At 33.5% G+C, this 23,340-nt stretch overlaps 1 protein-coding gene across 3 annotated transcripts; it reads left to right on the plus strand.

Moving 5' to 3' along the window:
* The first annotated feature begins 744 nt into the window (after positions 1-744).
* Positions 745-11,913, plus strand: LOC139817157 (jmjC domain-containing histone demethylation protein 1-like). Of its 3 annotated transcripts, none has more exons than XM_071785013.1 (11): positions 745-1,018; positions 1,215-1,494; positions 1,586-2,273; positions 2,364-2,691; positions 3,955-4,243; positions 4,511-4,806; positions 4,940-9,674; positions 10,206-10,405; positions 10,932-11,047; positions 11,192-11,394; positions 11,519-11,913. In XM_071785013.1, exons 1-7 carry the CDS (start codon positions 977-979, stop codon positions 5,951-5,953), a joined length of 2,937 nt encoding a protein of 978 aa, XP_071641114.1. In that variant the 5' UTR covers positions 745-976; the 3' UTR covers positions 5,954-9,674; positions 10,206-10,405; positions 10,932-11,047; positions 11,192-11,394; positions 11,519-11,913. The 3 variants fall into 3 exon arrangements, with proteins under 3 accessions (XP_071641114.1, XP_071641115.1, XP_071641113.1); XM_071785014.1 differs by having other exon boundaries at positions 4,940-8,920; positions 9,562-9,674; positions 11,192-11,913; XM_071785012.1 differs by having other exon boundaries at positions 11,192-11,913.
* Positions 11,914-23,340: the final 11,427 nt, after the last annotated feature.

A 23,340-nucleotide genomic window follows, 5' to 3' on the forward strand; every position in this document is an offset into this window, starting at 1 on the left:
TCAAACTCATAACTCTCAAAATAAAGTCCCCATTTTCGGAATTAATTTGTTCCCCTTGTGTCAGCAATGCTAGGAAATTGCAATTATGCCGCTTCGAAATCAACTTCGAACTTCAAAGCTTCAAGCTTCAAAGACATATTTTAAGGCGCCTTTTCATGTTGACGCTCGACGCTCATTTTCAGCAAGCAAAAATATTTAGAAATAATAGTTGCTTTCCATTTACATTCAAACTCAGATAATTCTCACTTGTCATTCTGTCTTTATTATTCATTAATTGCCAAAAAGGATAGAACGACGTCACAAGTGAGAATTATCTGAATTTTGATGTAAATGGAAAGCACCTATTATCACATATTATCTTTTATTTATATCACATATTATCTTTTATTTATATATGTATTTATAAAATAATTATTACTTAACCACCACGTTCACCTTGTTGACGCTCATTTTCAGCGTCTCCTGAAATTGGCACCTTACAACTTCGATAGTTATTCAAAGTTAACTTCGAAGCTGTGAATCTTCGAAGTTGTCAAAAGTAACAACCCTAGTCGCGAGCCAATATTTCACGGGGCCAATACCATATTTCTTTCCGACATTTCCATCGGCCTCTCTCGCTCCCGCGCTCTCCTTTCCAAGATCCGACGCGCGAACGCGAAACGCGCGCTTTCGAAAATCTCAAGAGAATTGTCGCACCGCGGGCGGCAGAGTAAAGGGTTGGGGGGAGGACAGAGAGAGAGACGGTTGGCAGCATTGACCGGCAGGAAAATGGCGTAGCTGTTCCGCTGCTACACACGGGCGAGGAACGTGTTTTCGCGGCGTCACTGGCGCGTCGCGTCTAACATGTAGTAAAATACAAGACAGGCCGCGTACGATCGTGCTAACGTGGGTCGCGAGCTCGTCTTGTCATTTCCGTAACGCCTATCGTGCAATTCCGATGAGATTCCGGTGATACGTTTCTGGCTGCACGTCCGCAATGGCCGACGACTCCGCTCCGCTCCCGAAGAGGCGCCAATTGGTAAACAAAGAGCGCGCGCGACGACGCCGGTGTCGACGCCGGAGTCAACGACGTCGGATGCCGTTGCCGGCGACGGCAACGGCAACGGCGACGTCGACCCCGACGTTCGCGTCTCGCCGCCGCGTCGAGTGATGCCTCGAGCGGCATCCGTGTCTCCACGTGTTGTCTCTCATCCCGCGTGTGTGCCATCTTACAGCGCGAGCGAACTAGGAAGCTGTACACGGACGACTGGACCATAGGCGACGAGGAGATCGAGGGCCGCAGGACCTTCCCGCTCGACGAGAAGATCGAGGGCGAGAAGTACGACCTGAGCAATTTCAGCGGCCTCTTCCGCGAGATGAACGGATCCGACCTCAATCTAACTTACCTGCAGAAACATGGTCTGCAGATACCGCTGCTGTTCAGAGAGAAGTCCGGGCTGGGCTTGCGAGTACCCAGCTCCAATTTCTCCGTTAACGACGTCAGAACCTGTGTTGGTAAGTGCCAGATTTTTTTAGGGAGAGAAAAACTTGACAGATTGATAGATGTTGCTCGATAGATGTTTAACAACGGCATTTGTATTGATAGGTTCTAAGAGAGTGCTAGACGTTATGGACGTTAATACTCAGAAGAATGAAGATATGACTATGAAGGAGTGGCAGAAGTATTACGAAGATCCCAACAAGGAACGCTTGTTGAATGTGATCTCATTAGAGTTTAGTCATACCAAGTTAGAGAATTACGTACAATCGCCTGCACTAGTGCGACAAGTAGATTGGGTAGACGTAGTGTGGCCGAGGCATCTGAAGGAGGCTCAGGTGGAATCTACCAATCTACTAGAGGACATGATGTATCCGAAAGTACAGAAGTATTGTTTAATGTCGGTAAAAGGTTGTTACACTGACTTTCACGTTGACTTTGGTGGTACGAGCGTGTGGTATCACATCCTGCGTGGTGGCAAAATCTTTTGGTTGATCCCACCCACGGAGAAAAACTTGACTCTTTATCAGGAGTGGGTGCTGAGTGGCAAGCAATCGGATGTATTCTTTGGTGATATGGTAGACAGATGTGGCAGGATAACCCTGAATGCTGGCATGACTCTTTTTATACCGACCGGTTGGATACACGCAGTGTATACTCCTCAAGACTCTTTGGTCTTCGGTGGAAATTTCCTTCATAGCTTCGGTATAGAAAAGCAGTTGAAAGTGGCGCAAGTGGAGGAGCATACGAAAGTACCACAGAAATTCCGATACCCATTCTTCACAGAAATGTTATGGTAAGAATGAACACAATATATTTTATACTATTAAATTCGATATATACATGCTATTTTTTGTATATTGTAAAGATTCGTGTACTGCCGCAGGTATGTCCTCGAAAGATACGTGCACGTGCTCTTGCGTAGAAGTCACTTGGATATATCCGAATCGCAGCGGCAGCACTTAATCCCGCAACAGCTGCAAGAGCACATACATATCACGCCGTACGAGTTACATGGCTTGAAAGCAATAGTAATGTATCTACATTCATTGCCGTCGACAAAGAAGAACGTTCCGGAATTGATACGCGATCCGGTCGCTCTCATTCACGATGTCCGATGTTTGGTGGAAAAGCATAGACATGATAATCCAGAAGCGGCTGTGACGGGCAATCCTGTGTTACCACCACCACCACCTTTGAGTATCGCTGATAGGGTATTTATCATTCATTACCTTAAATTGAAACAAATACATTTGATCAATTTGATAAAGAACATAAAGGCAAGTAAAAGCCAGCACCGATGGTGAAGCAAAAGTAATATTATACAATAAGGTATATATCTTGAAAATACAATTACATAACAAACGTTTTGGTCTTAGGTTTAGATTCTCCTCAGTGTAAAAAATAATGAAATGCACTTACAATGATATTAATAGATAGTCATCGTATGGTAGTCGATAGTCATATTGGTAAAAACGAATACCGACGCCAAAACGTAAAAGTGTCTGCTGCCTTATAAAAGAAAAATTAAAATAAGTGACTAGCAAAATTAATAAGTAAAAAGTTTTTAAAACGAATATAAAACTTGCTTACCTAACAGTCAATTTATGAAATTTTTTGACATCAGTATTCGGTATGGTCTATATATCGAACGTCTTACAGACTAAACCAGTCTTATCTAATTAATGAGTTAATTTTAAAAATGTATACAGATACGTACTATAAGTATATAAGCTACTCTATCTAAGCAAACAGAAACAAATAATATAAGTAAAAACATAAAAACATATTATACATATATGTAAAAATCTCTCAATAATTCGTAAATACTCGTTGCTGAGTATCTAATGTATTCTCTTATAGGTTAATACTGTTAATTTAACGTTTTATATGGAACATTTCAAAAATCCTGTTTTATATAAGATTTCTCTGTTCAAAATTTTAATATTGTCCCAATCAAACTCGTGTCCTGTCAATCTGTGTTGAGAAACAATAGAGTAATTTTTTACATTCCTACTAAGTTGATAGCAATGTTCTTTAATATGAATACCAAACTATCTGCTAGTCTGACCAATATAAGCATAATTTTGTCAATAAATCTTGTACAACACACCATTTGGTGCGTCATCCAGTAATTTATCCTCGTAAGGTTTGATCAAGAAGTTGAATTTATTTGAGTCAACGTACAAAGTGTAAAGATTAAATTTTTTAATATTATTACGTAAACTCTCTGAAAACTTATGAATGTAAGGTATAATAAATAAATCAATCAGTGTCATATAAAAATAGAATGTATATGTATTTTCAAGAAATGTACCTTTCTGTATAATATTAATTTCGCTTCACGTCGGCGTTAACTTTTACTTGTGTACTTTATTAATTTGACTGTGTATCTGGAGAGCTTCATTTTTGTATTTGTATAAAATACATTTTAATATTTCTTATCTAATTTCTTTTTGCTACGTTTTCTTTTTCAGGAACGCATGAGAGTAACGAGAAAAGGTTTTGTAAAAAGACATCACTCGGACAAGTCTGAAAGAGCGTTTCCACGCAGAAGACGAACCAGATGCAAAAAGTGTGAGGCTTGCACTAGACAAGATTGTCGGGAGTGTGTGTTTTGCCAAGATATGGTCAAATTTGGAGGCAGTGGGCGCGCTAAGCAAACGTGCCTCATGCGTCAATGTCTTAGGCCCATGCTTCCAGTCACGTCATCTTGTAAAGTATGTAATTTAGATGGTTGGAAACAACCACCTGCACCATTGACGGGTATGTACAATTTGCAACCAATTATAAATATAACTTGTTTTTATAATTTTTCCAAATAAATTATTTGGGTCATATATTTTGAATCTTTTATTCACTTTACAAATTTTTTATTTATTATTATAAATTATGATTATATTATAATACAATTTTATACTGACAAATTAAAACATTTTAAAACATATATTTTAAGTCTTTATATAATTTAAAAATTATATGTGTAAGCTATGTCACTCTCTCCCCATAAGTCGAACATTTAAATAATTTCAGGTAAACCGTTTCCCACAACACCATCTACTTTAATGGAGTGTTCAATCTGCTTCGACATCGTACATCCAGAATGTATAGGTTTGAACTCCAAGGAGGTAACCGTCAATGATGATTTACCAAATAGTTGGGAGTGTCCACAGTGTTGCGAGCAAGGTCGAAACTTGGATTATCGGCCGCGTCAGCAAAGGGGTCGCACGCGAAAATTATCAGTATCCAGCGCAGTCTCCTCAGCACCGACCACGGATTCCGAGCGGGCAATGACACCAAGTAAACGATCGAGACTTGATCCCAACGAGGTACATTAATTCTTACATAGAAATTATTTAAAAAAACCCTGCAGTGGAATAATTTTTGCGTGGTTGAATCTCCAGATAAGCCGCGTTGTATAGAGCGTTGCTGTATACATTTCGCGTGCTTTATTTTCCTCAGGCGTGGAATGATTCGCCCGGAGAACCAGCCGAAGGTGAACAGAGAATGACGCAGCAGCGTACCCAATTAGCTATGCAATTGATTGCCTCGAGCAGCAGATCTTTGGTGAGGCCGCACGTGGTAGTTAGGCCAGCGCCGCTGCCGCCTATCCAAGAAACGGACGGTGAATCGAACGAGCATCAGAATTTGGTGTACAACAAGGTAGTGGTGCTTGCGGTATTTCGATTTCTTAACATAAAGGATCTGCTTAATTGTGCCTTGGTTTGCCGTACCTGGGCAAGATACAGTATAGATTCCAGCCTGTGGAAGAAACTGAACTTGTCACATTATAAACTCCGTTCCTTACACTTGACGGTTGTCATCAGACGTCAACCCGAATGTCTTTCGCTGGACTGGACCAACATCAATAAGATGCAATTAGCTTGGCTTCTGAGCAGATTGCCGCAATTACGAACGTTGTCCCTTCAGGGCTGTACTTGGGCCGGCGTTCGTGCCCTGAAGAGTTGCAGCTGTCCGCCTCTAGAAAAATTGAATCTGAATTATGTTACCTCTTTGAATGACGCTGTCTTGCAAGAAATTCTGGACTCACCAACGGATTCAAGACCTGGCCTTATTGACAAAACATCACGATTGAAGCATCTCAAGAATCTGTCTTTAGCCGGATGCGATCTTACGGATCGAGGCGTGAGATATATAGTCCAGCATCTGTTGGATCTTGAGACCTTAGACCTCTCCTCGATCGGCAGGCTTACCGATTCCGGAGTGGCGCACCTGACGTCGCTGCCAAATCTGGGATCGCTGAACTTAGCAAACTGCAAATTGCTCACCGAAACGACTCTTGATCACCTGACGAGATGTAAGGCGCTAAAACGCCTGGACCTGCGACACACGACTCAAGTATCGACGCAAGCCGTTATCAAGTTCGCTGCTAAAAGCGAGCACAATTTGCATGTAACGGACGTTAAGTTGGTGGAGGAGAAGAAGAAGGTCAAAGCTGAAATTGTGGACACGTGAAAGAGCATTGTGCTCACTCGCAAACTATTGTTCAGTGCAATCCGGTTATCGTCGCGTAAGAACACTGCTTGCAAAGAATTAGAGCCATGATAAATAGTACATGCTACGATCAGTGATTATTTATTTTACACAAGAGAATCTATAGGCATCATTACAAGGTGCATCCTTATGATGCAATAGAAAGGACCTGACTAGCATAGAATTTCTATTCGGATAACACTTACCTTTACCGACGTAAAACCAAACGCAATTTTGACAAGAACGATTCCTTCGCAACTTGGATTTATTATTCTTTTCATGTTTCTTATTGCAGATATTTATCTATTCTATCGTGTAGTTCATGTAGATATATGTTTATGTATTTTTCACTGAATGTCGTTTTAAAAACAAATCTAATTTATTTAGATTTTTTCTTTGAAACAATATCGAGAGGAAGTGGCGCTATTTTATTGCAGTTTTATGATTCTTTTGTGTATCTCTGTAACTAAAACTTGAACTTGGATCTTATTAAATATCATTAAACTAATTGAAAAATATAGTTCTGTTATTCACTTATCATCTTAAAGTTTAATTTGCGAAATTGACTCCAAATTTGTCATTAAAAGGACATTCAATAATTTGGAATGTATACTCACGCGCCGCATACATATACATAAGACACATATGTTATAATTAATATGTATTATTATGTATAATAATAATATATATTGCAATTACGTATACATGCATATATACACGGAAAAAAAGTGAAGTTGCTTCAATTAAACATCGACGTCACGGGCTGCCACAAACATAAGTAGTTAATTCAATTGGATATTATTGAGCCAAATATTTAAATTATTAACACAATTATCTGATGTTCTTTGTTTATTAATATTGATGTTGCATCAATAGGTTTTGTCTCAATTACACTGATGCTGTTTATATAACATCATTTTTTTCTGTGTATATATGCATACATATAGATATATATGTCGCTCATTTGCACAACAATGACATAACTCAAAAATTGTCATTTTTGAACTGTTTGCAAAAGAAGGGTGAAAATCCAATACGCCGAATGAAGAGCTAATATATAGCTAGATATTTTTGTTCCTCTACAATCAGTTATTGCACCAAAATCGCATTTAAAAGTATAATAAAAATTTTGATAATTCGAAACATTTAAACTTATTTTTTGGAAAATTTTGTTTTCTGAGTTATGTCATTGTAGCAAATGAGCGATGTATATATACACATACACACACGACTATTATAACATTGTCTGACTATAGAAGTATATACATATATACAGATATATATATGTAAATATATCTTCATTTATTTTGCATTAAATTCTGCTTAATCTATAACCTCGAAACTTTGCACAGAAATAATGTAGAATAATGATAGAAACAGTTTCCTAAACCTTATTATCTGTTTCGTACTTTAAATATTTCATAAAAATGTTAATACTTTATTATTTCATTTTTTTTCTTTCATTTACTCAACGTTGTGTAACAGGTTGCAAAGATACATCGTATACTAAATTTGGAAAAGTACGAAAATGGGTGGTATGTTGGAATTCTGTCGGATCATTATTCACATTAAAAACAGTATTTTTCGCATAGGTTGTGAAGATAGAAATTCTCAAAAATAAGTATTTATTTCGCACGAGTGTCTGAACAAACCTCGACCGAGAATTTATCGCAAAGAAAAACGATGTTTGTAATTACACACATACCGACATACACGTATGTACACATTTATCCATATAGATCATGCATCAAATCATTTACCGAAATCGACTGTATTATTTTGTAACATTACGTGATCGAAAGTAGCATGTACGTGCTTCGAATTTGGATTTCCGACCTGGATTGTATCTCGTGATGTTCTGTGCAAGCCAATGTATATATACCTGCTTTTTATATATATGCACGTTCCAGTTGCAATTTTTCTTTTTCTCATTTTTGTTCTTTCTTTAAATGTTCCATTTACGATTTCATGTAAAGACAACAAGAATTATAGGAGAACTGACTCATCAAGTGCCATCGTGCATCGTGAAATTATGTCCGTTCTCATCATTATGTTCCAGCGCGTCGAATAATGAATTCATTGCGATCATGCGTGTTTGTATAATAATATTTTGAAGAAGGTATTGCGGTAGCAAATATCGTTCTTTACGAGTTTTATGTGTTGCTATCCTTGCGCTGATAGACATTGTCGCGAGAAAAAGTTGTTCTTATTTTTTTCTACACAATCTAAATTTCAGCAATTTTAAAAAATCGCCACGATGTAACACATTGTATAAATGTAATCCATGGAGAACAATAGCGATCTCTGATTCCCAAATATAATTTTTATTTGTAAAAGGCGATGTACTTTTCCCTTTTCCTGTCGTTTAATTTTTCTAATTTAAATTCTATAATTTAAAATAGATAATGGAAGCTGCATATAATTACAAGTCGACGTGTTTACAATATTAAGAGAAAATATCACACTATATAAATAATAGTATAGCTAAACATCTTGCGTTATGCAATTTGTGCACCATTTTATTATATTTTTAAATCTAATTAGATCGACCAACTACTATTCTCAATATGAAGACTACAGTGGCGCAAGTGTATACAAATCAAATTAGTGAAAAGAATTATTAGGCTGTTCGAAGCCCAATGTCTAGAACTTTTAGAACTGTTTGTTTTCTTTACCGACCTCCTTCTCACCTTATAATAAACACAAGAATCCAAGAATGTCCGCGCGCATCTGTTATACATACATGAGCAGCGACGGGAACGCTAAGTTTGATTACATTCTTTGTCTGTTGTGTGTACCGGTTGTGGACTGATTTGGAGTTATAACGCTTCTAAAACCTTCTTGATTTTTGTAGCTTTAGACGTCGAAATATTCGGGAAATATATATCGACTCTCTCTGTTGCAATTGTGGTTAATCAACTTCGTGTTAATCGACGCGGAGTTGCATAGGTGAGTACATAATATGTACAAACGCTCCTCATTTATATCGACACGATAAATACCGTATAGAGATCGCTCTTCCAACTTCTTGGAATCGCCGCAGAATTCGCGATCTGTGATCTTGAAATACTTCAATGAATACAACAATTGTACCAAGCCGGATTTGAAAGCCCGAATTCTTAGAAATTCCAGAAATTCTTGGAAATGTAAAATATTTTTGATAATAGAGAAAATTCTTGAAAACTAACAAAATTCTTTATGTTGATAAAGTTCTTGAATTTGACAAATTCTTTATGTTTATAAAATTGTTAAATTTGATTAATTCTTTATGTTGATAAAATTCTTAAATTTTCGGCAACTGACCAATCGCATTGGCCAATTGTCGAATTGCTTAAATATGATTATTCAATTTTATTTCTCCATCCGAGATCTCGAAGCGATTTCTAATATCGTTCGAACACAAAGCTTTGAAATGCTTCGCTTGTTTTTCTGCCCTCCTGCCCCCACCTTCTTATAAGCACAAGGACATATACGCACATTTGTATATAAGGGAACGCTTAGCAATTTGACTGCTTGTTCTTTGTCTGCACGTACCGGTTGTGGATTGACTCGCAGTTATAACGATCCTAAAATAATTTTGACTTTTGTAGCTTCAGTCGCCGAGAAATTCAGGAAACATGTATCGGCTCTTTGTGACAATGACGGTAATCACGGTAATCATCTTCGCGTCAATCAACGCGGAGGTGTATAAGGACGTGTATCAGTGAGTACATACGTTATATACAAAAACGATCCACATTTATATCGACACGATGAATTATAATACCGTACAGAGATCGCGCTTCCAACTACTTGGAATCGCCGCAGAATTCGCGATAAATAATTATCAATAAATCAATTTCAAATACCATAATTGCATCAAATCTGTATGAAAAACGCATTTTGAAAGTCGGAATAAAGTGAGCAAACTAATTACACTCTATAGATGCTTTGAGGATTCCTTCGAAAATCTTATTTTAAGTGAGTTTAGCGTCGTGTGATATCCTCTTTTCGTGATTACACCAATCTCACTTAAAATACCTAACTAAATTCTAATGCGTAATGCAGATAGCATTTATTTCTTAATGCCAAAATGTTGAGGCTTTAACAGTTTTTAAATAAAAAGTGCTTGAAAATGATCAAATAAATTATTTGAAATTCGTATTTATGTTCTACGATATATGTACATACATTCGCGTTTATACGATACATATACGCATATAATATAACGGAAATTTTTTTATGTTGCTTCAAGAATTCCGTTATACAAGACAAACGACCCACGACTCCGTTCGGATACGGCAACCGTACCTCTGATCAATTGGAGAAATTTTCAATACTGCGCTACTATCGAAATTGGTACGCCACCGCAGACATTTAAAGTACTTTTCGATACTGGTTCATCAGATCTCTGGGTACCATCCAAAAACTGCAACGTCAGCCAACCTGCTTGCTGTAAGTATATCATAACATCGCTACCTCCCCGACATTCTATTATTCCTATATGTACATTATTTGCATTAAAAAAAGTAATGTTTCAAGTATTAAAATAATCTTAATAACTTTTTTCTCGTATGATTGATGTCAAGTAAAAATATAAGAGAATAATAATGCTGTAGAATTGTATCTATTCCATTTATATTTCAAGTAAAGTTATAAAATCTTTAAAGCAACCATTTCAAAGATTCGAATCAGTGGTAAGGTAAATATTATGTAGCTAAGTTCCATACTTACATACTCTCTTATTTACATTATTTAGCACACTTACTTTAAACATACAAATAATTTTTTATACAAAACAGCTCACATGTTAAAGCAAAAAATATAAAAATAAATATATTTGATGATTTAACTGAATATATTTGATGACACACACTTAACTACTGTTAGTTATATATTTAGATTAATAAAGGGAAATTTTTATATTTCTATTAGACTTTTCAATATTAACTGATTTAATTATATTTATTACTTTTTGCAGTGAAACATAATAAGTTTGATCATATAAAGTCTACCACAGATATGTCACTGGGTGATGCTTATTTTAATTACAAAGATAAGGGTATATGGTACTCTTTATTTGCAGATACAGTAATTGTAAGTCATCGTCAAATAAATGGTCCGATTTAATTCTAATTATAGTCATAATCTATGAAAGTTTTCTAAGGAACACATATTGCTATTATTCTCCGAAAAAAACGCGCGCAATTATACTTTATTAATAATATCAACGTTTCGCAGATTGCTGGCCTTAAGGTTTCATCCTATCAGACATTCGGAGTAGCGCACAATTTCTCGACAAGTTTTTGGGACTCTGCACAATGCGACGGCGTTCTGGGGATGGGTTATCCAGCCTTATCTTGCTTTAATAATCCTTCTGTTTTCCGAAACATTATTAATCAAGAGATGGTGTCCCAACAAATTTTTAGCTTCTATCTAAATCGGTATGTATCTTTCCGTGTGCATCACGTTTGTTTAATACTATTTTTTAATTACATATACTTTGTCTTTCCATGCAATGTAAAATGCAAATGTATAAACAATGTAAAAAATATACAACCTGTACAGAAATGTCACGGGCGTGTTCGGCGGTGAACTGATATTGGGTGGCATCGATTCTTCCCATTACGAGGGCGAGTTTATTCATGAGAATGCCTTCATAGGGAACAACCGACTGGAATTCGTACTTGCAAAAAAATAAATCTTGATTTTTGCAAGTACGAATTCCAGTCGGTTGTTCCCTATGTCAAACTCGGTGTAGTATCGATCAATAATTACATCGCCGCCTGGGGGTTTCCGCTATCCCTACGTACACCAACCGACTTTCTGGCACAACAATAGGCTTGTATCTGGCACAACATTACGAAGATGCTAAATAATGCTATCGCCGCCTGGGGGTTTCCGCTATCCCTACGTACACCAACCGACTTTCTGGCACAACAATAGGCTTGTATCTGGCACAACATTACGAAGATGCTAAATAATGCTATCGCCGCCTGGGGGTTTCCGCTATCCCTACGTACACCAACCGACTTTCTGGCACAACAATAGTTATCATTAAGTATTAGGAAATCTAAGTGACATTACTAAACAAATAAGTCATAGTTTTTTTAGAATATCGACCGACATATGGTTTGTAATTTTATTTGGACTATTTATATGGTATATTTTTAAATTAATACATATGTAAAAATTAGAAGAAAGATACGCGATATTTATTCTACCAACGATTTGGTACATCTTGTTCTTTCGGCAACTATCGAATTGTTAGATATTGTGAATACAACTTGTATATATTTCTATTAAAATGAAATATATATTTTTTACACTAAATAATGATTTCATAAATCGCCCTTTCAATCTCATCTTAATGCCTACATTAATATACTAATCCCGAAAAATATTATCTCGTTTAATCTTATAAATTTTCTGCTTACATACGAGTACAAGATATCATATAACATTCTGCGTATATGTATAAGGGTATGACATACCGCATTTGTAAACAAAATATATATAACTTTTTAGATTTCTTATGCTTACACAAACGTATATACGCATAAATCTTTTGCTTAATAATAAAAATTGTCTAAAATTTTCAACACAAATACCAAATTGTCGATACGAAAATTATCATGTCATATGTGTTTTAATCAATGAATTGTTATAATATTGCAAAACTAGTTTAGGTATCTCACTATCGTTAATATTATAAAGAAAGGTTTCGAGCAAATCCTACGTAAAATTGATTTCTTAATTCCAAGCTAACATTTTTGAAATTTTATTTATCCCGAAATCTTATTCTAGCTTCTTGTTTTTTATACTCTTTTTGATCGTTCTAAAATCTGACGAGATCGACCAACTACTATTTCCAATATGAAGACTATAGTAGTGCAAGTGTATCCAGATTAAATTAGTGAAAGAGCTATTGGGTTATTAGAAGCGTTAGAATTTTTAAAACTTTTTGTTCGCTTTACCGCCCTCCTCCTCTTTGTTATTATATTAAAGACAAAGGACGTACACGCGCATCTGTATATGAGCAGCGACGGAAACACTAAGTTTGCTACATTCTTTGTCTGTTGTGCATACCAATTGTGGACTGATTCGAAGTTATAACGCCCTTAAAACCTTCTTGATTTTTGTAGCTTTAGTCCCCGAGAAATTCAAGAAACATGTATCAGCTGTTTGTGGCAATCGTATTAATCGACTTCGCGTTAATCAACGCGGAGTTGCATAGGTGAGTACATACATACGCTCCACATTTATATCGACACAATAAATTCTGTATAGAGATCGCGCTTCTTGGAATCACAACAGAATTCGAAATAAATACTTTAATAAATACGATTATTGTACTAAATCTGTGAAAAAAACGCATTTTGAAAGTCGGAATAAAGTGAGAAAACTAATTATAAGAGATGCTTTAGGATCTCTATCTTAAATGAGATTAGCGTCATAAAAAGAGGAATTTGCTTTTAAAATACTTAAACTACATTCTAATGCGTAAATTCAAAAATGCAGGTAGCACTTATTTCTTAATACCAAAATGTTGTGGCTTTAATAGTTTTCAAATAAAAAGTGCTTGAAAATGGTCAATTAAGTTATCCGAAATTTATATTTATTTTGATAGATATTTTAAATAACATTCGCGTTTAAATGCGTATTATAATATAATGGACTTTTTTTAAATGTTTTTTCAGGAATTTCGTTACACAAAACATAAAGTCATTCTTTCAAAAAATCTTGTAAAGCTTTTCAGCATTTTTCCCTCATTTCGTCCGCATCCCTCGGCTTCTTCGAAATCATGTTCGCGTTTCCGATAAAATCTTTTTTTTTCTATTTTTCTTTAAATCATTCTACAAAAATTATAACGCAAATTTTATATGCTAGCTGTGTTAAGCAGCATAAATTTCTCAATAATTTGCTGTTTTATTTTTATATCCTTTTTTTATTATAGGTACAATTACTTCTTTTTTCTAACTTCTCGGAAAACATTCTCTCTGTCTCGCTCTCTGAATGATTTCTAATAAATTAAATTTTAGATGCCTTATCAGTAAAATGCGCGTCACAATAGTAGCCTGACTGACCGACCGCTGGGTCGTTAATGATTAATACGGGCGCGGTTCATCGAAATAATAAAATGTACAAAGAGAAGCATAAGAATTAACTAGATCTTTCTTTTTATTTTATCTTACACTTTTTTTACTAGTTAGATTAATTACACGTGCCTACAAAGTTTATTATTCCTTGCTATAATAAGGAATCAATGTAAGGAGGAATCAATGCAATACACACACACATATATATATATATATATATATATATATATATAAATCGAGCATTTATCCATTTTTATTACTTTATTGACGGTTAGTAATTTATTACACATTTTTTCTCTATAAATTGCTGATTTTCCATTTAAAAAATTCGAAATAATTTTAAGATCTGACGTGATGGAGCAATTTGGAATGCGGTATTATTTTTTGTGACCGAAGATACGAAACACCCACTCTGGTTGAAGTTACTTGACAAAAAATTTTTTTGGCCTGTGTAATTAATCTAACTAACAAGAAAGTGCAAAATAAAATTAAGAGAGAAATCTAATTAACTCTTATGCTTTTCTTAATACATTTTAATATTTCGATGAACCGCGCCCGAGTTAATCATTATCGATCCAGCGATCGGTAAGTCCAGGCTACTGTGACCCAACGAATTAATGTACCTTACTGTATACTACAATACCTGACTATACAGTGTAACTATTTTTTATTTCTTATTTTTTATTTCGTCTTCTCCATCTGTCTTTTTCTTTTTTAACCTTCTTATCTGGCTTTCCATCTCCGCTGATATAATATCTTTTTCCGCTGATTTTATTATTCTTTTAGAATCTTATGCTTTTCTGAGTATTTTTTTAATTCTCTTTTTCTGTCTAGGCATTTTTCTATTCCACCATCTCTTGTTCTCCCATTCTCCTTCTCTTTATAATTATCTCATTCTTCTGAGTTGCCCTTGTCGCTTTTTTTTATTCAATCCAAGACGGTTCTAATTCTGTCTATTCAAATTCTGTGTTCTCCTACAGCTCTCTGAATTTTTTTTATATCTTCTTTCGCCCATACTTGTTGCTAACAAACGCTACTCTGAAAACTGCCCTCATAACACAGAAATAGAATAATTATTTCTTATTATTGGTTCAAAGGAATATAATTTTGAAACAAGAACTTTCATATTTTATTAAACTTTAAAATTTGATAAATAATAGATAAAGATGAAGCTGCTTTTATTGTATAAAATAATTATTGTTTGGTGCTTACCGAGGTTTTTCTCCATCCGGATATAAGGTGCAGGCAGAACCAGCGGGAACACCGTTGGTAGTTGCAAGTGGTATGGGAGGGGGGGGGCGTATGTATTATACATATTTAGTGAATTCGATAAAAATTGACAGAATAAGTAAACCAATGTTTAATTGAAAAAAATCGAAATTACGGTGAAAGTGGCTAGTTTTACTCTGTAAACGGTGTCAGTCTCAGATTTGCATCAGCGTGAATAGTTAAACCTCTCAGAGCGCCAGGTTTCCTTTCGTAGCTGTTAAAGAGACATATAAAGTATTGGTCGAGTACTTTTCGCTTTTCAGATAGTTTTAATCCTAGCTCGCTACACTCCGGTTCAGTGTGGACCGCTGAACGTTTTTCGGTTTTTTAATTTTTACATAATTTTTTAGTTTCCTTATAATAAGTTCATAAATTTAAATCATTTTATGCAACACGTGCATGGAAAGTGCCCCATTACGCACGCTACGCGTGCGTGATAGACCACTTTCCAGGCACTTGCAACATAAAATAGGAAGTGTAAGTCGTGTGTAAAGATGAAAATTTCCGGGTGCGGTTACCGCACTCGCCTTCGGCTCGTGCGTAAACTCCGGAAATTTTCATCTTACCACACTTGTTACACAAATAACTATTCTTGACCTGATATTATCATAAACATCTTATTCAGAGTCTGTATTTCTAATTTCTACAGTACACGCTTAATATTATTAATTAGAATGAAAATGACAGTGCGACGAAGTCGAGCAATCTCACGTATCGGAGTGTGGCGAATTAAAAACTCGAAACTAAGTGCTATAGCCAGAGTTAAACATCTTTCTTTCGGTATTACAAAAAGAATTTTATTTTATTTATATGCGAGTGTATAAATAACATAAAACATGATCGAAGTACGTACTTTAAATATACATTGAGCGGCAGTAAAAAGGTATACTGATTGATGGTAAATCCGCTGCAGAAGTGATTTCCAGATTTCTTCGGAGATTCTTAATATTGGAACTTGATGATCAGGGCATCCTTTCTACTAATAATATGAGTGTCTGGGTAGCATTTAAGAAAATACAAAAAAAAAAAGAACAGAAGCTGCAATTCAGATTTGTGACACGATATTTGGTTTCTTAGCCTTTAGTGATATAAATTACAATAGTCTATCATGTTAAGAAAATTGTTACTTTATTGATAAATATATAATTACAATACTACATTTTTTAGTGTTAAAGTTTGAGAAAAGTGCAGAATTTATTTTTGTAATTATAAATTATAACAATACCACGTACACTTATGAATTTTGTGCTAACTAATTAATATGATATTGTTTAGCATAAGATAACAAACAAGAATATTAGCTTTTACATAGAAAAAAAATCAAACCGATTGATTTGTTACTTACATTGGTAATTTATTTAACTGATGGAAAAAGCAACAGAAAATACTTATAACAGGAAGTAATATAATTTTACAGAAATAATTTGCTCAAAATACATATATTAATAATTAAATTATAAATTATATAAAACAAAGTGGTATGTTAATAAATAAAATAATATCTTTGTTGATGTTTTTAACAGAGACATAATAAAAACAGTCAATATAATTATATTTGTAGTTTTAATTATACAGCCGATACAATATATGCGTGAGCGGTGTGATGTACAGGCAGAAGCACAGGACGACAGTTGGCGCGAGTGAGCAGTAACGAAAACGGAAACTGGATCCGTTCCGTTTCACGCATATGCGCGCATTTATCTATAGCATACGTAACGTTTACCATAGAAAAAACGCGCATATGCGTGAAACGGAATGGACCCTATATAAACATTAGATATCTCAATACGTGGAGATGTGAGAACGCATCTAGCGCCAAATACAAATGGCATTTATTATTAAAGAGTTTTACCTCAACAATCTTTTTTTTTATTTTTTAAATTTGCCATAATCCATGTAAGGAAACTTGATACTCTTGTGTGAACGTTTGGATGTCCCATTGCGCAAGGAAAAATGTAAGAGACGATTCCAATTTGAAATCCATTGGCTACTAAAGGGCTTCCAGTATCATAATGATTACCCTGAAATAAAGATGCGATTATTAATAACAAAATATTAATATTATAAATAATAATAAATTGTTTACTATTGCAAATTGTTGCTATAATAATTTTAGTATTAAGCTATAATTAAAATTGGCATATTATTAGATATATATGCTATTAATGTAATTTTTTATATTATTAATATTCTTTCGGTATTGTAAAACATAATAAACATATGTGTATAAATTCGTTTTATAATATTAATAATTGACAGTTTACGTTGCACGCTCGTGCTCCTTTTCTTGTCCAAGTACAAATTTGAGTATTTTTTGCACGCCATAACCACTCGCAATTTTCTTGCGGATAAACACTCAACTCAATTTCTTGCAAATTATTCGAAAGCTTCTCGCCATGGTATACATCACCATTCTAAAAAGTATATAAATGCGTATTTGGACATTTGAAAGAAATAACAAACAATAAATAATTATTACATATCTTCTTACTTGTTACTTTCAATTTGTTATATTATATATAAAAAAAAAATAATGAGTTTTTTTTTTTAAAGAGTGCCTTATTTTGATATTAAACTAAAAAATTCCGATATCATGAGTTCGATATTACCTTTGTTCCCCATCCGGTTAACGTGCACGACTTGCCCTCGAGATTCTCATCGCTTGTCATAAGATTTATCGGTTGCACTAGCTCGTTGTAATTGATAGGAGTTTTAAGATGAACCAAGGCGATATAATACCATCGAATTGTGTCGTAATCTTCGGGGATGCTAACACTTTCTATGTCATAAACATCTCCTGATTCGTTCAAGAAGTTTGTTCCGACATGTGCTTTTAGCTTATCCAGCTTATCCAGATTTTTAAATCTAATGAGATAAAAAGAGATATATAAGTATGTATATGTATGTATACTTAGTTTCACATATTATGTCCATTTGACTTATTAAAAGACTAATTTTATAATTATATTTCACTAATACAGTATTGACATAGATTTAGAATGCGTAACATACCTGTCGACACATCTTGCTGCGGTTAATATGTTACGATTATTGATGATAGATCCACCGCAATAATGTTTATCGTCATATCTCAATGAAACTTGATATGGAAATTTTCCGACGGAAGCGTCTTTATAAAGAAACGGATTATTGACAAAAATAAATTAATCATGTTAATATACGCCGAAATTAATATTTGTTACATTACTACATACACTTTTAACAATAATATATTATAATAAAACATTATGTCCATTTTACGGCTAAGTGAGCCGTAATATGCTCAGAAAAGTTACAGATTTATTTAGAATAAAAATCTTTTATTGAACAAAAATTTCATCGTTCACGCTATATTAATTTTTAACGTTAAAGTTACACGTTATTTAGAGAATACAGAGACACGTATGTATTTTTGTATATCCGTTTATATAATTAATTAATTGAAGACTGAAGTTATTGATATTTGAAACTTAGGATGTAAGAAGTACTATTTTTTTATATAATTAATTATTTTTAGAAGGATTATATATATATATATATTTTATGTGTATACAGTCGGGTTTTATATTATAGTAGTTTTCATAACCGATTTTTATGAAACCGGTTTCCAAAAAATCGGTAACGAAAAACTATACACTTTATGGCACTCCCCGGGAAATTCTAATAATGATAATAATGTGTTTGATATACTTATAATACGAGCATCATTTTTTACCGTAGCTAAACAAATCTATATATATAAGTCACGTCTGTCTGTCTGTCTGTCTGTCTGTACGCGAACTACTCATTCGTTAGTGGACCGAATTTTTACCAAAATAATATGAAACAGGGGTAGAATTTCCCGGGGATAAAAATGTTGTGGCCATTTTTTTGCTACCGATTTTCTGGAAACCGATTTTTTTAATTCTTCTAATTTTTCGGGAAGAATTGATACTATAAAGTGTATAATTTTTCGTTACCGATCTTTTTGAAAGCCGGTTACAAAATTAATTTCAATTTTTGGGGAAATATTGACCGAATCTAAAAAAATTGTGTATGAAGTAGGGGTAGAATTTTCCGGGGATTGCCATAAAGTGTATAATTTTTCGTTACCGATTTTTAGGGAAATTGGTATCAGAAAATTTTCCAATTTTTCGGAAATTAATTGACCGAATCTCAAACAATTGTATATGAAATAGAGGTAGAATTTTCTGGGGAGTGATATAAAGTGTATTATTTTTTGTTACCGATCTTTTTGGAAACCGGTTACAAAATTTTTCCAATTTCTCGGAAAATAATTGAATCTTAAAGAATTACATATGAAATAAAGGTAGAATTTCCCCGGGATTGCTATAAAATGTATAATTTTTCGTTACCGATTTTTTTGGAAACCGGTTACAAATTTTTTGAAATGTTTTTTCGGGAATTAATTGACCAAATCTTAAAGAATTATATATGAAATAGCAGTCGTGTCAAAATTTTTTTAATTGTTGGAGGATAAGTTATTTTTTATTAATGGATAATTTTTCATTAATGAATTGATTTTCTTGAACCGGTTACGAAGTTTTTCCAATTTTCCTAAAAAGGTTTTCGATTTTGTTTAAAAAATGTAGGTACGTGATTGTTCTAATTTCCTCAAATTTTGAGATATTAGCTAAATTTTTTTAGATAATTTTTTTCGTTACTTTCTTAAAACAATGCCCAAATTTTTCTAATTTTTCGGGGATGGCGAAGATGTGTGTAATTTTTCATAATCAATTTTTTGGAAACGGTTTCAAAATTTTCTAATTTTTTTAGGATGGCTACGATGAGTTTATAGAAAAAATTGCTAATAATAAAAAGGTTTCCGATTTTGCTCCAATTTCCGTAAATTTGAGATCAAGCTAATTTTTTTATGGATAATTTTTTAGATAATTTTTTCGTTTACCTGATTTTTGTGAAACCGTGTACAAAATTTTCAAATTTCTCGGGAGTTAATTGATCGAATTTCAAAGAATTGTATATGGAAATAAAGGTAGAATTTTCCTGGGGTTTGCTATAAGTGTATAATGTTGTTGTAACGATTTTTGGGCAACCGGTTACAAAATTTTTCCCATTTTTCGGGAATTAATTAACCAAATCTTAAAGAATTAATATGAAATAGGATTCAAATTTTTTTTAATTTTTTGGACGGATAAGTTTATTTTTTTATTAATGAATAATTTTTCATAAGAATGATTTTTTTTTTTTTTGAAACCAGTGCCAATTTTTCTAAGTTTTTCGATGATTTCGAAAAAATTAAATAAAATAGAAGAAAATAAAGAGGAGGTTAATAATGGTGGATCAAACGGAGGGTAAAAACGCGCGAGGCACGAGCAAAAATAAAACAATTTAAAGGACCTTTAATATAAGGATTACATTTTTGAAATTTTGACAATATGCCTAATCTGAATTATTATAGATCTATATTTTTTATGAAAAAAAAAAAAAATTCGAAGAGATGTAGGTTAGAGGTTTGAGGGAGAAAGATATCAAGGTGCTCCTAATTAATGAAGTGAGGTTTGGGGAAAGGGAATAGATTTTGAGCCCGCCGCGAAGCGCGGGCGAAAAATCTTTATATATATAGTGTTTATATCAGGGTGTCATTTTAGAGCAACTTTTTTTTTCATTTCACGAATAGCATATATACTTGCAGGAAGGTAAAATAAGATACCTGTTAAAGTTTTAGCTTTTAATATTAATATTAACAGGTCGCTCGTCGCAATTTTTTATTTCTCTTTTAGTAAGATAGAAAAAATTTTATAACTATCTAACAAACAGTAATACAGCATTGCTTCACAAAAAATTTTTGTAGTAAATTTACCGCTCTACAAAAAAAATCTCTTATTATTTTTTCATAAATTTAACCATTCAAAAGATATTCAAAGTTAAAGTTCGATAAATTTTATAAAACTTGTTTTTGCTTCTTATGAATTTTGTATCATATCGACTATCAAAAATTATAAAATAATCAATACATATTTTTGTAGAAAATTTAACTATCTACAAAAAAGGTCTCTTATATATATTTTTTTCATAAATATAACCATTTAGACGATATTAAGGTTTAAACTTTGAACTTTAAATCTTAATATCGTCTAAATCTCTAAATGGTTATATTTATGAAAAAAATATAAGAGACCTTTTTTGTAAATAGTTAAATTTTCTACAAAAATATGTATTGATTATTTTATAATTTTTGATATGATACAAAATTCATAAGAAACAAAAACAAGTTTTATAAAATTTATCGAATTTTAACTTTGAATATCTTTGAACGGTTGAATTTATGAAAAAATGATAAGGGATCTTTTTTGTAGAGCGGTAAATTTACTACAAAAATCTCTTGTGGAGCAATGCTGTATTACTGTTTGTTAGATAGTTATAAAAATTTTTCTATCTTACTAAATGAAAATTAAAAAATCGCGATGAGCGACCTGTTAATATTAATATTAAGGACTAAAACTTTAACAGGTATCTTATTTTACCTTCCTGCAAGTATATATGCTATTCGTGAAATGAAAAAAAAAAAGTTGCTCCAAAATGACACCCTAATATATATATATTAAGGTGTCATTTTGGAGCAACTTTTTTTTTAAATATATATATATATATATATATATATATATTACATATGCGTATAGAAATGTTTACACAAACTATAAATGCTATAAAACGGACATTTATGCTATTACTGATAATTTTGCTTATGTTGAAAAGTAATTATTTTATACTATCTATATGAATTATTAGAAAGACGTAGTTGTACCTCTCTCTATATCTATCTCTATATCAGTTTTTTTTATTATGGTAAAATATATATATATGTAGGTCTAGAGGTATGTTCCGGGACTGTTTACGTTTTTTGAAATGTACAGTCCTGGAATATAACGCATATATATGTAATCAGATTCAAAAAATTGTCCCGAAACGTGCCGTAGGACATGAATTTTTTCCAGGACAGTCCTGGAAACTGCCAAATGTCCTGGAATATACCGATGTAAAAAAATAAAAGTCCCGGAACATACTTCCGGACCTACATATATATATATATATATATATATATATATATATATATATATATATATAATAATTTATAAATTCGTACCTTGAACGGCGTATGCTAGAGCGATAAATACGAGACAAGCTAACGCACGCATCTTTGCAGATTTAAGTCTTGGACTGTAGTAAATAGATGTGATACGCAAAACGAATAAGAGTTAAGTCGAGAACCGAAGTCTAAGACTATGTGACTAACGAAGTAAAAAACTATGTGTTAGAGCTGAAGTTAAAAAGTATCTGTGTCTTCGCGGCGTTTTCCGCCCTATTTATACCCGAAAATGGCCAGAACCCCCCGCGCAAGATTCTCACCACTTTCTACGCGTCTCAAGGGGGGAGGTTTTCTAGAATTTCTAGAAGCTTCTAGAAGCTTTTAGAAGCGTAGTTTTGGGCCCCATCTGGGCCTCAGCTTATCAACGGCAGTCCGATAACCGTAAGATAAACTAAATATTTACATTAACGCTCGGAATTCCGAGCTAATGTGCGTCGTCTAAAGTGTTCAAAATTTCAACGTGTCGTCCGAAATGTTATTATAATATTTCCGTACGTAACAATAACTTAAATGATGAAATTTTTATAAATTAAAAGATTTCTATTTTAAATAAATCTGTAATTTTTCTGGACCAATTTGTGGGTAACGGTTTTATTTACCTAAATAGGCATTATTTTACTAAGTATTTATAAAGATATAATAGAGGAACAAAAACGGGCACAGTAACAACTGTTCCGCAAACAACAACGTAGAACTACGTCAACTGTCACTATTTCATGTTAAAGTATTCAGCGAAGGAAAGTAGACGTAGGACTACGTCAACTATCACTATTATTCAACGAAAGACAGTTTGCGGCACAGAGTAACATTATAGCAAGTCTTCAAAAATAATTTCAGTGATTCTTTGAAGCAAGAGGACTAATATACCGGAGGTATATCTAAGAGTACCGTAAGATGTTCAATCATAGGATTAA

Source organism: Temnothorax longispinosus, chromosome 8 (genome assembly GCF_030848805.1).
Source record: "Temnothorax longispinosus isolate EJ_2023e chromosome 8, Tlon_JGU_v1, whole genome shotgun sequence".
Taxonomy (NCBI): domain Eukaryota; kingdom Metazoa; phylum Arthropoda; class Insecta; order Hymenoptera; family Formicidae; genus Temnothorax; species Temnothorax longispinosus.